Source organism: Scatophagus argus, chromosome 9 (assembly GCF_020382885.2).
Source record: "Scatophagus argus isolate fScaArg1 chromosome 9, fScaArg1.pri, whole genome shotgun sequence".
Classification (NCBI taxonomy): Eukaryota; Metazoa; Chordata; class Actinopteri; family Scatophagidae; genus Scatophagus; species Scatophagus argus.
In genome coordinates, this window is record NC_058501.1 from 21,859,194 (window position 1) to 21,875,038 (window position 15,845).

At 40.4% G+C, this 15,845-nt stretch overlaps 1 protein-coding gene across 2 annotated transcripts in view; it reads right to left on the reverse strand.

Annotated features, from left to right (window-relative positions):
* otud7b (OTU deubiquitinase 7B) overlaps positions 1–15,845 on the reverse strand; it is a 32,596-nt gene that overhangs the window by 6,554 nt on the left and 10,197 nt on the right. Inside the window, exons 2-11 of one of the 2 annotated variants that reach the window (XM_046398704.1) lie at positions 8,860–9,090; positions 8,051–8,221; positions 7,705–7,932; positions 6,731–6,832; positions 6,108–6,235; positions 4,644–4,750; positions 4,073–4,200; positions 3,145–3,294; positions 2,218–2,332; positions 543–621 (exon numbers count right to left, since the gene is read on the reverse strand). In XM_046398704.1, the coding sequence (XP_046254660.1) occupies positions 543–621; positions 2,218–2,332; positions 3,145–3,294; positions 4,073–4,200; positions 4,644–4,750; positions 6,108–6,235; positions 6,731–6,832; positions 7,705–7,932; positions 8,051–8,221; positions 8,860–8,944 (1,293 nt within the window). In that variant the 5' untranslated portion in view covers positions 8,945–9,090. Of the gene's footprint in view, positions 1–542; positions 622–2,217; positions 2,336–3,144; positions 3,295–4,072; positions 4,201–4,643; positions 4,751–6,107; positions 6,236–6,730; positions 6,833–7,704; positions 7,933–8,050; positions 8,222–8,859; positions 9,091–15,845 lie in introns of both variants that reach the window. The other variant, XM_046398703.1, reaches the window with a different exon arrangement.

Here is a 15,845-nt window from a genome sequence, read left to right on the forward strand (position 1 = left end):
GTGGCTCACAAGAGGACCTTCGTCACAGTGCTTGTGTGGCTTGACCTTATGACCCGAATGGTCCACTGTAGTTTCATACACGCTTTGTACAGTAAGCAGTTAAGGGAGCAGCTGGTCTGATTATGGAAAAGGAAAAAAAAAAAAGTCCTTGTCTGTAATGAGCGTGGGAAAGTGAACGTAACCACAAGCAGCTGCAACATTTTACATTTAACAACCGCACTGTCATCTGTTTGATAATCGCATAAGTCTCGGTTTCTTTTTTATTCAAAAATTCAGTTTGTCTGGGGAATACTGAAGCAGTCTTTGGAATCCTCAACCAGGCTTCATGGTGTGTTGAAATTTCACTATTCTTTTTCACCACTGATTTATCTTGCCTGTCACTGCAAATGCAGTCTGAGCAAAATCAGGATGTCAAAATAACAAAAAAAAAAAAAAAGAAAAAACCTATGATGAATCCTGTAGTCTGGGTTTGGGCCTATAAACCTTCCCTGCTGTAGAGGAGCAAACATGAGTCAGAATGATGTGTGGACTTTCATCTTTACCTCACAGGGCAGGGGCAGCCAGGTGACCGTCATGTAGCTGTGCAGCATTTGGAGCTTGGCCTCCAAAGAAAGAGCCACACTGGGAGGACGGGGGAGGGAGGGAGGGAGAGAGAGAGAGAAACAAGTCAAAGCTCAGTGAGAGAAGACGAATACTTTGTGCCAGAGCTCCAGAGTCGTATTTGTGGAAATGTAATAACTGTTTTTGCTTAGGTAGTTGATGATGTTATTTCATGCTGAAATGGAAAAATGTTCCTGTTGTAACTCAGTATTGAGACAATAAACATGAGCCGAGGCCTCATTATAGAAACTCTCTTAACTCGGATGATAAAGGATGACTTTTAGGATTTTTTTGGTACAACACAAACACGCTTCCTAACTGCACTTAGGAAAAATCCTATCTTTTCTTTAGCTGTTACAGAACCATCATAGCTGAGGAATTTCCCAAGTTAGGTAGTTAGTTAGTCATAGATCCCATCCTAAAATCAAAAATGGCAACAGCACAGTTGCTCTGACATGTACAGCAATGATGGAAGGCGGAACAAAATGAACGCTGAAATAGTATGATTTCAAGACGACTCAAACCATAGCTGTTGGAGAAACTAACACTGACATTAGACTGTCACCTTTAAATTCCCCTCAGCAGAAACTAATGGGTATATATCCTCTCTTCCTCCAATACAATTAGTCCCTCTGACTCATCAGAGCTAAAACTGAATGCCTGTCTTTTCTTTTCTTGTCCATTATAGCAAGCTCACCAGCCAGTGACAAACTGGCATCAGTCGTCAAGGCGACAGAGAGTCTCATGTATGTTCTAAACACAAATACAGGCATGACAGGTTGAGGAATGAAAAATCAAGTTTACAGTTGTTTAAGTTAAGATAAGAGATCAGAGATAGGATAGGACACAGCTGTGAATTTAAGAACTGCTTCTGAAATAGGACGATAGAATTTATTTATACGTTTCTGTAATGAGGGCCCTGCATTCTTAACGATGGCACCAGCACCAGAAAATGGAGTCAGCCGGCAACAGAAGAATCATAACCAGATTTAAGGAATCAATGTGATAACGATTTAGGCTACCTTAATGTCAGTCCTCGTCTTTGCTGTAGATTGATAATAAAACTGAATGAAGATCTACATGCTGCTGTAAAGCAACAACCGGTAATGTGGCTCTGAATGCGCCAAATTACCAGTGAACAGCAAATGCACTAAAAGCATCTTGCTGCTGTGAATTCTTTCTCTGCGCCGGCCCTTTGATTCAATGACCTTTTCCAAACAATCATACTTTTGTAATATTATCTCTTTCCACCATTTCAGCTGAATGAAACATCCACTTTCATCAACTGACGTGAATAAGGTGGAATAAGGAGGTTTTTTTTAACGGAGCTTCTATTTTGGCGCTCCTTCCCTGGGTCCATTCATAGAAGGTATTTAGAACTAATCTTACTGTCACCGGCACCGTCGCTAATCTGGAGTCAAGGGTCAATCCCTACACACTGACACTCGGCGCACATGCAAGAGAACATGCGCCACTCTCGTTTTTATCTGCATCAGTTGTGACCTTTAAAAGCACTTCTCACAAATCCATTTATTAAAGGCACCTTATGAATACATTTGACCTGACAAACACGATTGCACGTAAATGCTAACAGCTGTTTTCAGAAGGAGGACATACCTCGCCAGCATCACGTTGTCTGTGTCATCCTTGCCCCACTCCCAGTCTTTCCCAGGGTCCACAGCAAAATGCAACGGCAGCATTTTATGCTCTGAGTCAGTGAGAGGAATCACTACTGCTGGTGGAGATGGAGGGGGAAAAGTATTCTTAGAAAAAAGATCAAACGTTTTAATCCAGCACTATGGATTGTCTGTAGTCAGAAATACTTCTGAGTGCAATCAATTCTTTAACTTTCTATTTTAACATCTAGTCTGCTGGGTCTGACCAATATTGTTTTTGGCTGGTGCAATTTGATATTTTTAGACCGGTTACACATCCAATGTCTGGGCAAGGTCTTGAATTTCAGGGATGCACTTGTAATTTCAGTATAAACTACAATGTGAGCACAAATCTTTCTCAAAAATTTAACTCTCTCTCTTTAAACATAAGCAACAGCATTTAGACTGAAAGTAGTATTTTTTTAAGATCCAATTCACTCTCACTCTAAACAGCTTTTGATGAAATGTAAATCCTGCATCAAAGTATCATTTAACTTTAACACTAGAAGGCGGCAATTCGCTGCTTGGTGTTCAGCTACAGAGATCACTGGATATAATCAAAAGCCCAACGGCCATTAGTCACCGATCTTAAATAAACCACTAAGGTCAGTATTTAAAAAAAAAGACTGACCTATGAAGCAAAAGCACCACACTGTGAAGCAGGAGAGTGAGCAGCAGTGCTATTTACTGCCAGAAAACTCCTATTCTAAACCTTGCACACATTAACATATGAAAATTATTTTAAAACTTGTATTTTTCATCAAATCTTCTCTGGAGGAATTTATGTAAACTGATGTGCTGTGGCTTTAAAATATCTACTGCTGAAAAACAAATAAATAAATAAATGAATATTAAGATGATAAAAGAGATGGATGATGCAGTGCACTACCTTGCTCTTTGGAGCTGTCTTTCTGCTCCATGGAGACCAGGGCAGAAAAGTGCGCCTGGTCGTATGCCAGGACCAGGGGCGAGCGATGGCACTTGGCAGCTGGCACTTCCAGTGGTAGGTAGATGCCTCCGAACGGGATGGGAGCAAAGGCTAGGAAAGAGTAACAAGGACATTAAACATCTGAAAAGCACGACCTCAACACTGTTTCCAAGCACACTGGGAGGATCTGAGCCAGAACCAAGCTTTCACCTCTGTGAATAACTCAAAGCAATATGGTACTTCCATACAATTTTCTACCAGTTATGTGTTGCATTAATTCCAGAAAAAGGCCTTTGTCATCTCATGTGTCAGTAAATCAGCACTGAAGTATCTCAACAATGTAAAGCACACAAACAGCAACACCAGTTATCAAACCACTTAGACTGTGTTTCAGTTCCCTGTAGATTGCTTTTTTTAAAGAAAAATGGACGGAAAAATGGATGGTAACGCAGTATTTGGCAGTAGTTCATATTGTTTGTTTTAACCTGCTTGAGATACCAGATGGGTGGTGTTTACTTCATTACGACAAGGCATCAGACACTGACAACTTCAAATATTCTCTTTCAAACACTTGTGAATGAAAGGCAGTTTTTTCTCGCCACCGTCACCAAGTGCTTATGGCCGAACAGTGGGTACTGACTGAACTGAAGAATATGGTCCACACCTGCTCTGTTTGCAAAATGACATGAGATAACTGTTGAATTAAATTGAATTTAACTGAATGTTTGAATTTTCTGTCAAGTGCAATGTAGAATTCTGGATATGGCAAACCTGACCCACGGGAAATAGAAAGGGGATAAATTTTATGATGAAATTGTAAAAAAAAAAATATATATATATCATGAAATATCAAGACGCATTAGCAGTGTGAGGCCTTTGGCCTATTTACCCTCTCCTCCAGAGTCCCTCAGCATGGTGTCGGCCACCACCACTATGGGCCTTCTGAGGACGTGAGCCAAGACAAAGACATGAAACTCCTCCAAACTCTCATAAACTGGTTCATCTGAGGACTCCGCCCTGAAGACAACAAAAATACAGCTTTTGGTTTACAGAAACACAACTGTTTATACTGCTGCAAAACCAGAGATAACCAAAGTTTCAAGTAGACTGTAAAATTTTAAATGGGTTCCTTATGACTTACAGTACCAATGAATTTTAGACTTTTTAGTGGGTCACAATCACAAAAATCCTGAACATATGAAGGTGGGACTATTGAGAGATGCTTGTATTTCTTTTTTTTGTTTTTTATATTTATTATATCTTTATCAGTTGGTATTTATGAGCTCGGTCAGCATATTTAAAACCACTTAACTTGTTCTGGTTACAATAAAGAGCAGATTGACTAAAACGAGGGCCAGCCACTCGGTTCTTTCTCGGTTGTTTGTTCATGAATAAAAACATGAGTGTGACGAAGCGTGCGTCGGGTTAACAGTCCCTGCATTGTTCGAGCCAGACCTTACCCGCTGGTGCCGTTGGTGCTGTAGTGTATTCTCGGCTCACTGGAGGCTAACTTCAACAGTTCATTCCACTCTTTCTGCCACTCCTCCTCTGTGTACACCAAACCAGACTGAAGAAAGGACAGGAAGGACACACACACACACACACACTTGCCATTTAGAGAGGGAGTGTCAAATGTCACAAAAGCACGCATCGCCATTATGGCATCTTAACACAAAGTTAAACGCTGACAATTGAGGAAAGAAATTTAACTAAAGCCTTCACAAATCCCTCATGTGTTCACTCATGTGTTAAACCTCCATATATGGGCAGAAAGAAACACCTTGTTAATAAGTTTTCTTCCTCAGAGTCAATGATCCTATTCACCTACAGTACATTCAGGTAAGAAAGCTTCCCAGTGCAGCCACAGTCCTCGACTGCTAGCCCCTGTACGGCTCCACTAGAGCAATTTTGGCTGAAGTGATTTGCTGGCGAACACCTCTGTGGTAGCTGCTGAAGAATGGATGAACATTAGGCAGTCATTCCTGTGGCATCTCCTCTCTGGGTATCTGCACACTGCCTCTGACCACTTTGGGAAACATACTTAGTGTACGGTTAGTCTCGCTTTCATGTGGAGAAAGGCCACTGTGTTCTGTAAAAAATGCTCTGAAGATCCTCTTTCTGTACAACTGAAGCAGACTCCTTCTCGGGGTTCTGATAAAGACTATCAATAATAGTTGGAGACATCAGAAAATACAGATAATACAGTTGCAGAGTGGATAGTGATAAGACAATGTGAACCACTGTTTCCATTGGATATGGTCAGCAGCATGTTGTCAAAGATGAAAAAAGTAACAACAAGGGACTATCAACAGCTCTGGAGACAATCAAATTAAGTGCAAAATAGGAAAAAAACATGACATTAACTAATGTTACCCTTCTAAACTGAGGAAATTGTTGACCAAAAAGAAATACATGTAAAAAGAAAAAGAAATAAATGTTAACTACTGTATATGTATACTGTATAATTTTGCCAAACCTGCAGGGTTAACTTGTTACAACAAAGGACCAAGTATTTCCCCAGAAGTGTGGCTATGATTATTATATGCATTAATGAAAATTGCAAATAAATGATCAAAGTTTACTATAAACAAATGCTGTCCTGCCTGTCTCTGTTGTGTCTTTTCCTGTTGCCGCGGAGTTTTAAAAATTGCATGAAACACAGCAAACTTATCAACAATAGTGAGCTGTGTGCATTTGACATTTCAAATGAGCTACAGCAGAAGTGCAAGCAACTGCAGGAGCACTGCAGATGCACTATGTAGGAAGCATGAAAAGGCCTCTGCTTGTACATTGTCCCTGTATATGTTGGTCAACTGAAACTAACAACATCCTGATCAAGTTCACAGGTTTAACTATGCTTTACCAGAGCCATGAGAGAGTTACAAAGACGACGCAGAGAAATGCGCAGCCTCTATACAACACACCTCTTTGTTCTGCTGGGTCTGCTGCCACCTCCACCTGCGCTTCAGAGCCTCCCTCTCCAACCCGTGATCCATCAGCGCGTACAGAGACTTGCGCAGCATAAGGTCTCGGTCATGAAAACCCCACATACCTACATTAGAAAACAAAGCCGGGCCATTTAACACATCAACAAAATCTGCATAACTGAACTTGAAACTTGAGCAGCAGACATTTCGTGTGTTTTTTGTTGGTTTGTTGGATGTTTGAAAGGCATAAACTCTCTTCTTGAAAATAAACAAATAAAAAAATAAAATAAAAATAAGTCATCTGTAAACCAATGAATGAAAAATAGAATTTGTGGGTATCTTTTAATAAGCACAGGTTAAGTACATGAATACTACTTTCACACCTTCTATCCAGGCGATGCACTAAGAGGGCTTGAACAATGCCTGCACATTAGTCAGGACATTATTAATTTTCTGGTGCAGGGCTCCTGAGTGGGCCACAAAGGCTAAGTGACTGTGCACTCCAACACCGTAAAAAGCAATTAGTGCTTAAACTAACAATGAAGCTCTCTTAATGAATGCTAATGGAGTGTGAACCTGCACAGTATTGGGGTCTTGTTTGAAAGGTCTGTGATACTCACCAAGTGAGGCTGCGTGTAACAGGCAATTTCCGTCTCCGCTCGTCGCCAGAGGCAGCAGGCTCTGACAGTTTGAAACCACTTTTGTCCACCAGTTCAGCCGCCCTGCAAGCAAACAGGAAAAATTTAACTCACCTGTTTACATTACAAATATGACATGGTATTAATCCAAAACAACCGCTGTAGTACTTTCCAGATAGGAAAAAAAACAAAAGGGGTTTGAAGATAAATATACTGTGTCAAAACTAGATTTGGCACATTGGAAAACAGGATGTCACAGTATTATTGTACAGAATAAAGTTTTGCATATCATGTTTAAAACTGTGGTAGATAAGACTTTACTTTGATGTATCACAGCAGATTTTTACTTGTCATAGTAAGAAAAGCACTGATGTTCCTTTTAATAGTAACAATGGCTCAGTTACACAGTATTCAAGTATCACAGAGAGCCTTAACAGGCCAAACAACCCAATGAAATTCAGACATCATTAATTTTACACCCGTGCTACTACTTTCCTACTGTGATATGTCAAAATGTCTTCTGTGAAAATGCCCTGTGGGAAATTAAAATCTTAATTCCTCAAATTAATTCATTCTTGACTGCGCATATCTGCATTTGGATGTGAGAAACAATATGAGTCATTGTGAAATACTCAGTCTTATGTGTATGAACAGGATTATCTGTTATGTGCTAAGGCTTAAGCTTTCCAGTAATGTCATTTCATATGCAACACACTACATATGAATGTGTGGGACATTATGATGTCTACAGTTTCTGTACTATGGCGATAAATTGTGTTGGTGCTGATTGGCTGCTTGTGTGTGGTGACGTCCATGTATGATCAGTAGTCAATCAGCAATAAATCCACTGTAAATCATTCAGTGCAGCAGCTCTGTATCCACATAAAGACATAAACACAACCCCAGCATGAAAATCCTACGATCTCATATGTGGGTTGGTGTTCACTTCTCCTCACCAGCATGCTCTAAGGCCACCATCATTGACTGCTCAATAAGGTCCCTTTCGATGAAGCCACGGAAGTCATCTCTGTACACGGTGAGGTCTGGTAGTTGGAAAGTGCACAGGGGGGTGTCCAGAAGTGGCTCACTACTGGTACCTCCAGTGCTTGAGACATGAGAGCGGGCCAAGGACACGATGGTTGAACTGGCGTGGGAAATGCCCCTCGACAGACGCTTTTCTGTAGCTGGTAAAACACAATGGATTTTATTTTTTATATATGCAACACACACAGACACACTTGATATCTAACAGTAAGATTATGTTACACAACATGGAAGCTTTTTACTTAATGGTGGCCTCACCTTGCACCACCTCATCTTGGCGGTGGAGAATAGGCCTCCCTACCCTTGCCATCTCCTTTTCAGGAGGCAGATATGTCCTGTCTTCTGTGAAAGAATACGTCAGGTTCCCAGCATGCACCTGTCGTAGCTGCTCAAAGTCACTGAGGGCAGCTGTGAAATCCCAGTTCTTGCCTACAGACAGAGATGGGGACAGGAACATCTGTGTGAGCCACCAGGTCCAGCATGACACCTTGAATCTTGATTCTGTGTTGAGCACCCATCTTTAATGATTTTAAATATCTCCAACAAGTTCATGCAACTATAGGCAGTCTTATGTTAGGCTAAAGCCACTGGCAGAGTCCTTCACTTGGGTAAATATCAGAATGTGGAGCACGTCTCGGCTCACTGGCTTTGCTGCTGTTCACTGCATTGCAATACATTTTTAAGTCATATTCTTATCCGCAACATGTGCTGTTGCTAGGCAACAGGAGCCCTGTTGAGCCCAGCTACACCTTCTTTCTGTTAGTGTATAATAGCCTAATTAACAATAACAAGCCAGAAGCCCTGACTAGTAGACAGTGATCAGCTGTCAACTTCCTTAGTTGAAATGTATAAGGGCATATAAGGGTGGAACCACCAAAAACAAACTAAAAGATACCTGCAAATTAAACTAGATTACATTTGGTTAAGACATAAGGACATAACAAGTTAACTTGCTTAACCTGCCAATTATATCAAAATATCACACCACAAGAACAGTAATTATTAAGACAATATTTACTTTTCCCAGATGTTTACTGTTCAGGTCGTATGAATACTTTGCAACTCACCCTCGAGCAGATCTCTGGCCAATCCTGGTTCAGCTCCAGTGGAACGGACAAAGTCGGACAGGACTGCGTCCATATCCACGGTCATGTGATCATGAATTCACAAGTTTGCAGGTTGTGTCAGGACAGGAAAAAAAAATAAAAATAACGAGGACTCTGCTCTCCCTGACAGGACAGCAGGGGAAGGGGAGAGGGGATCCAGTCCTCTACCTTGTGCTACTCTACCAGCCACACCTGAAATGAGAACAGAGGTAAAATGAGATTAAATCTGCACGAATTAGTTCAGCAGGGGTGAAACACAGACGAAAAGAGTGCTATAGCTTGAATGTTTACAACAGTGAATTAGAGGCACACTGATGTACCCACTCTGCTCAACCCCTTTTCCAATGCAAGCCTGTTGCAGCCCAGTTGCTTCTGAACTTGACACCTTTGCAGTCACTTGTCCCACCCAAGACAGCAGCTGTGCTACACAAAGTCAGTTCAAGACTGGTTTTACTATCCTTGCTGAGTGATCCGATCTCAAGCGGGCAGCTTTAAGTTTGGCAGTTCACACCTGGCATTATAATGCATCTCGAGTGACCACTTATGATCAGATCTCACTTCCCGCGTAAATACATACATACATCACTGGGACAAACCTGGGATTTTTCACAAAGAAAAAGATGCATTGCATACAGTGAACCAAACAGATATCAGACAGTATGCCTGCTGTTATTGTTGTTGCTTCTTGCTTCACAGAGGACGTGAGTCGAGTAAAAGGACCCTCACTGTGGTCCACGCTACATTAGCATACGCACTGCTAAGAGAATGTGGTCTGAGTGATCGGACCCCAAATGTATCCTCAATGCATCTTGGGTGCCTTAGGACCTGTACTTGGATCTGTCCTCTTGTGATCATTCAGAAGGGATGTTAATACCTGGTCTGTTTGTTCAGACCTGTCCTAAAAGATGTCAAATGATAACACACGTAGGAACGCTGCTGTTTGACGAGATGTTTGTCATGTGGCAACTTTACTGCGCAGTTTCAGCCTTCATGCAGTTTTGGTGAAAACTTTTCATTAGCTGTGAAGAATTCAGAAAAGCTCTCAGGATCATCACTTAAGTCAAGTCTATTTTAAAATCTTGACTTGAGACCAATGTGCTTCAACACTTCCTTCAGAAGTGACCTGCTGAATATGTAAACAGATTAGATTTTTTTTCTGCCAGAGAAACAGATCAAGAAGGGTTTGAGCAGAAACTACATAACACCTAAACCAAGTGAAAGGGAAAGCAGGTCATTTGTGAGAAATCTAAAGCAAACAGCCAAGATAAAATCTGTCTTTACTTTCAGCTAGAGATAATAATATTTGCCTGCTTTGGTGCCGGCAAAATATGAAAAAGAATCATCTTCTGAAAGATAAGGTAAGTAAATACACATTTAAAGTCATATCTTTTGAACAGTGTGACAATGAGGAAACACTGTTGCTTTGAAGGGGACCAGTCTGAAATCAATTTCACTCTTCAAATTTCAATGGTGGTCCACAGGACTTGCATCAGTCGGGCACTGAAATCAATACAGAAACATTATGAAGACTGAAAGAAAAACAAAGTGTGCTTCTATGGGGCGCTGACACAAAGGATGTAGAGGGCAATCAATGCGTAGCCAGACCAAAGGTATAAAACTGAGTAGCACTGGTTACAAAGACTCTGGGGACCAAGCAAAAGCTAAAAGCCTTCATTTCACCAAGAAAGATGTTCTGAACATACATAACAATGTTTCAGCACAGTTAAACACAGTTAAAGGCCTTGTCCGTACACAGCATGTCACTGGGTTCGTATAACGTGTGAACAAGTACTTCAAACATCTGGCAAATGATAAATTTTGTTAATCAATGCAAGTCAAATAGCAAATTAAAACTCAGGGGTGTAATACTAAATGGAGATCTCATCTACAGTATGTCATTTTCACTTGACGTCGTGAGCATTAGCCGCTTTTATTAGTTAAGCAGATGTAAAGAATATTTCATGCTGCTTTTTTACAGTATAACGACTTAAAAACAACATCCAACCTGTGATCAGCAAATGAGCAAAGTCAATCTTTTATAGGTACCTTATTGAAAAAAAACTGCAGCGCACGACAGTAATATCATCCAGCTGTTACGCTGCCTCTAAAGTTCAGAAACAGCCCAATGCAGTCTTGACTGACATTTAAAAAAAAAAAAAAAAAAAAGAAAAAAGTCTACCTACAGTCATCTATTCCCACCCATCCCATGGCTCATCCACCACCCAATGTTCCTGCCTCATCTCTGAGTCAGTGAACCCGTCTCCACTGCGCCTGATGAGTCACGAGTTTACTCTTCTTACACCTCTCCATCGTTCTCTCGCTCCACGCTCTCTCCCTACCTCCCTCAGTTTCTCCATCATTATTACAGTAAAAGCCACAGAGGCACGCAGGGGAGGAACAGACTTCAGCACAAAAGGCCTTTCTCAGCCAGCAGAGTATTTCTAGATCATTCTCTGCAAAGTCAGGCATTCAGCAGCCTCCTCTGCACGGTCTCCTAACATTCTTGCGGTTTGTCAGATAGTCAGGTCTGCTCATCACATACACAGCAACTTAAGAGATTTGAGACTCAGGCCAGTTTTAAAACAACCACTTACAACCGCACAGTATAAAAACAGATTCAGATGCCATTCGCACTGACACAGACGTGCCAGGTAGAAAAGTGTTGCAAGCGATAGCACCGCCTGTCTATAGGTACACATAAGGAGATGTGTTTGATTAGGCATCGTGTGTCTGTGGGGCACTGCAGTGCAGTAAAAGCTGAGCCAGGATCAACTTGTGTATCAGAATGACCTGCATTTGTTTGTTTTGTTTTTTTTTTTGCCTGAGTCAGCCAACAAACAACAGCACAGTAGTCAGTGGTCTTATTTCAGAGAATGAGGAGTTTCTTTTTCCTTCTTCTGGAGTAAATGCAGGTTGAATGCCTGCTGGCTGAGGTGGACATGTGTAAGGAATATAATTAGGGATTATAATATGAAGGGATGAGAGTTAAAGGTTTCTCACATTTTAACTGTTCTACTTCCAAAAAGACTGAAATAAAGAACAAAGTACAAAGAGTAAGACTGTGCAGAGCATATGGCTGCAGAAGTAAAACTGTAACTAACCTTGTCAGTAATTATGAAATGAAACTCGATGTAGTTTGTTTTCCAATGACGTGAAGTGAAAAGGACAGGTGTGGACTCTCTAATGCGAGTTAAATGCAAGAGGTTTCTGCGACGCCGTGCATCACACTTACAGCCAGGGAAAAAAATACGGTGAAAAGGGCGATAAAAGTGAAGGGCTGTGGACAGAAAGTACCAACACAGACTAACAAAAGGCTGGCTGTTGTCACTCTGGGCCTGTAACATCAGCCCCTGTGAACTCACACTGATGCACTTGATGTAATGTCACATGGCTCTCCTTCAAAAACACTTACGAAACTCAGACGTCTGAAAAAACGAGCCTCCTTACAGATTGTGTCCCACAAGGTCTAGACGAGAATATCATAATAACATTACACCTTTTATTAAAAACCGTTTTAATCCATCTGTATGCACAATCAAAATGCTATTATTTATTTATTGCATTAGATCTGAGAGCATATTAGCAAGTCAGATTTGCCCACATGAGTCAAGCATTACTAAGGAAGGTTGCTTTGTTTAGTCAGGGATAGAAAGTTTATATTTAAATATTTATATATTACCAGTATGATTTGAATTGATTGAAATTAATTTTTTACAAAATTGAAATTCATTGACATATATTTCACTCAGGTAAAAGTATTGTTGATTTTATTCAAATACAACTGTAATGCTTGTGTAAAAAATATATTTAGATAAATTTAAAAAGTAGGTCAGTTAAAATGTACTCTGAGTAATATTACTGTGCTACAAGACAATGAAGAGGGCGTGGGAGGAGGGTAATGGAACGGTAAATGACCCTTGAGCATTGAAGTCCACTGCAGTCTATTCCAGGTTCACCTTTTTTGGTTGATCACTGTCAAAGTAATGCAATACGGCAATAAAACGCAGTCGACTCATCCGCTCGTCCTGCTGTGCTCCTCAAAATTTTCAGTGAGTCAAAACCGTGCTGTTAAAAACAGCAGAAAGGCCTCACACACCTGACCGAAGGTAAAAGCTCCACAGTAAACACAGCCCGAGGTTCAACCATAAGCATTTTAGCATTTAGCGTTAGCCATTACCAGCGTGCACATGTTGCTCACACAACACACACTGTGTGTTTGATTTGGGTCACTTCACTTATTTGCCGAATGGTGCATTACACCAGTGTTTATTTTTTGTTGGGTTTTTTTAAAGGTATTTTTAACCTATGACAGACAGACAAAAGGTTTTCGGAGAATTTCACCTAAAGACTAGATGCTAGTATAAAAATAACTTGGTGGCCAAAAGTTTCCATTTGGCAGTCAGCAAAAAACAAAAAAGAAGAGAAAAGAAAAGAAAAAAATTCTAATCAAGAAAGACCCTTGTGTGGATTACTGGCTAACATTAACTGCACCACTGCCAACATGGGGCAGTCAGTGATTTGTGTCTGGGATGGCTGAGCTTTTGTCTGGCAGGAGGACTTACGTAACAGGAGCTGCTGACAACACGTGGGTGCTGAGCCGAGGGCTGGGAGAATGGCCTGGATCACTGAGAGAGACAGAGGTCACCGTGGCCCACTGCGTCAGCCCTCGGTGGGCTGCGCTGAGCACAAGTTTGTTTTGCAAACCTTTAGGTTATTTATTAAGAAAACAGTTTTTAAACTCTTCTTATGGAATGCATCCCCTCCCGTTCGAGACGTTACCTACATTGACAAGAGCACACTGTCTTCAACTGCTGACCACTGAGCAGCTAAAAGCATGACTGTCACTGAACTGAAATGACTTAGTAACTGACTTAGATAAAAATGGAAACTACTTCCTGAAGACGTAGGGCAGAAGATGAAGACACTGATCAGTGAGAAAAAGAGATGTGTAAAAAGCTGCAGGCCAAATGGTGAAACAGCTATGTAATCAAGCAGTAATACACCAACAAGACATTTTTAGATATGATCTGCAGGAAACACAGCCTTGTTCCAGATATCTGGATCACTGTTCACGTAGCTTAGTTTTCTCTTTTAGCAAAAACTAAATGTCAGCTCAGCCTGTTTATGCGGCTACATAATAAACACAAGAAAAAAACACAAATGCAAATTAATCTGCAGATATTACACATCTTAATATGATTTTTACATTAATAACTGTTTGATTTCTATTACTAATTAACTGCTGAACTGAAAAGCATGAATCAAAGTTGCTAAATTAAAACAGCTTATTAATTGTCTTTATTGGGACAGGACTTGTTGTGTTGGTACAATGTGTTGTTTTCAGCCTGGGGTGAGGCCGCTGTTCATGGCAAACTAAGATAAGAAACGTAAGGAGGGAAGGGACAATAAAATGTATGAGACACAAAGGGCAAGACAGAACAACAAAGCCTTTAGCCTGCTGCGTGCAAAAGATGCCAGTGCTATAAAAGCTTTGTCATGCTTCACTGTGTCAAATACTCATGCAAGGTCACTCAACGTGGCATGACCTAAATTACAAGAATCGTACCTTTTGAAGATGTTGAAGAGGACATGTTGTAACCTAGGAACCAATAAATCCTTCTCTTAACATTTTCTAACTTAAAAGATCAAGAATATTTGGCCATAAAAGTTGAAGTTAAATTCTCATGTATTATCAAACCTGCAATGACGATGATGATTTTTTTTGGGCCACTTGTTGGCAGTGGAAACAAGTTGTGAAGACCTTATTTTGTCCATATTTGTGATGGACTGGTTAAACCACTCTGAGAATCTAAGCAGTGAGAGCGAACCAAAACTGCAAATTTGTGGGTGACAGATAAACAATGAGTTGAAACTCACTATGAAATTTTGCAAAGCTTTGGAGTTGGCAGCAATTTTCTTTATTCTCATCACCATAAGTGACTCTTTCACTTTGTTTTCATGCTATCCTTTTACATTATAAAAATACTGACTGGGTTTTTGGCCTTTTATCTCATATGTTCATTTTTGAGTTGTTTTTTTTTTATATCAAAATGTCTCTATTTTTTCATTCCTGCAAAATTGGAAAAATATTTTTGATGACTCACATTGAATTCAGGGTTGGTTACATAAATTTGTCTAATCAAATGTGATCTGGCTTGCTCACCACATAAGACCACAATTAACCATTAGCTAGTGTGGAAGGAGCAATATCTATATACAGTCAACACTCGGTTTGCATTTCCAAAGAATGTAGCCCAGATCTAATTTCACTTAATATCACTTCAGGAAGGTATGGATGGAGGCTGACAATATGTATATGCCTGTACCGAGCTGTATTGTGCTGCCTTCACGAAGCAATGCTCACTTTTGAGTGATCCAATAAAATCTGGATTTGATTTTGATTTAACCAAAGCCCACCCACTTTCCATTTCAGTCAGAAAGACACCACATTACAGAAGATTTTGTATTTGTCAAAAAACTGAGAATACCATTCTTGTATTTATAAAAATTGCAGATGTAAACAATTTAGACTGAATTCAATGCACAGACAGACAACTGTGTTATTATGTGCAATAAAATGCCTGTCAATGGATTTGGGAGTCCGAGCAGATTCCAGTCCTTCCTTCTATATTTTTCACACTTGCATGTGGATCACGAGTTGTACCACAGAACCTGCTTCCCCACATGCCTGTTAAACTAAGCTTCCGTGAACAAGAGAAATAGGGTCATGGACTGTAACATGTCAACAATGGAAGATTCACCACTTCATGTCTGGCCGACTAATGTTACACTCTCTGTGTGAAACGTGAGCTTTGCTTTACAATTAAGGCAGAAAGGAGCTGAGGTCAAGGAACAAGAGGAGTCCACAGCACCTGAATAGACACAAAACAATGACCAGAGCCTGAGAATTATTTTATCAGCACAATTTGTTGTGAGATTTTACCAAA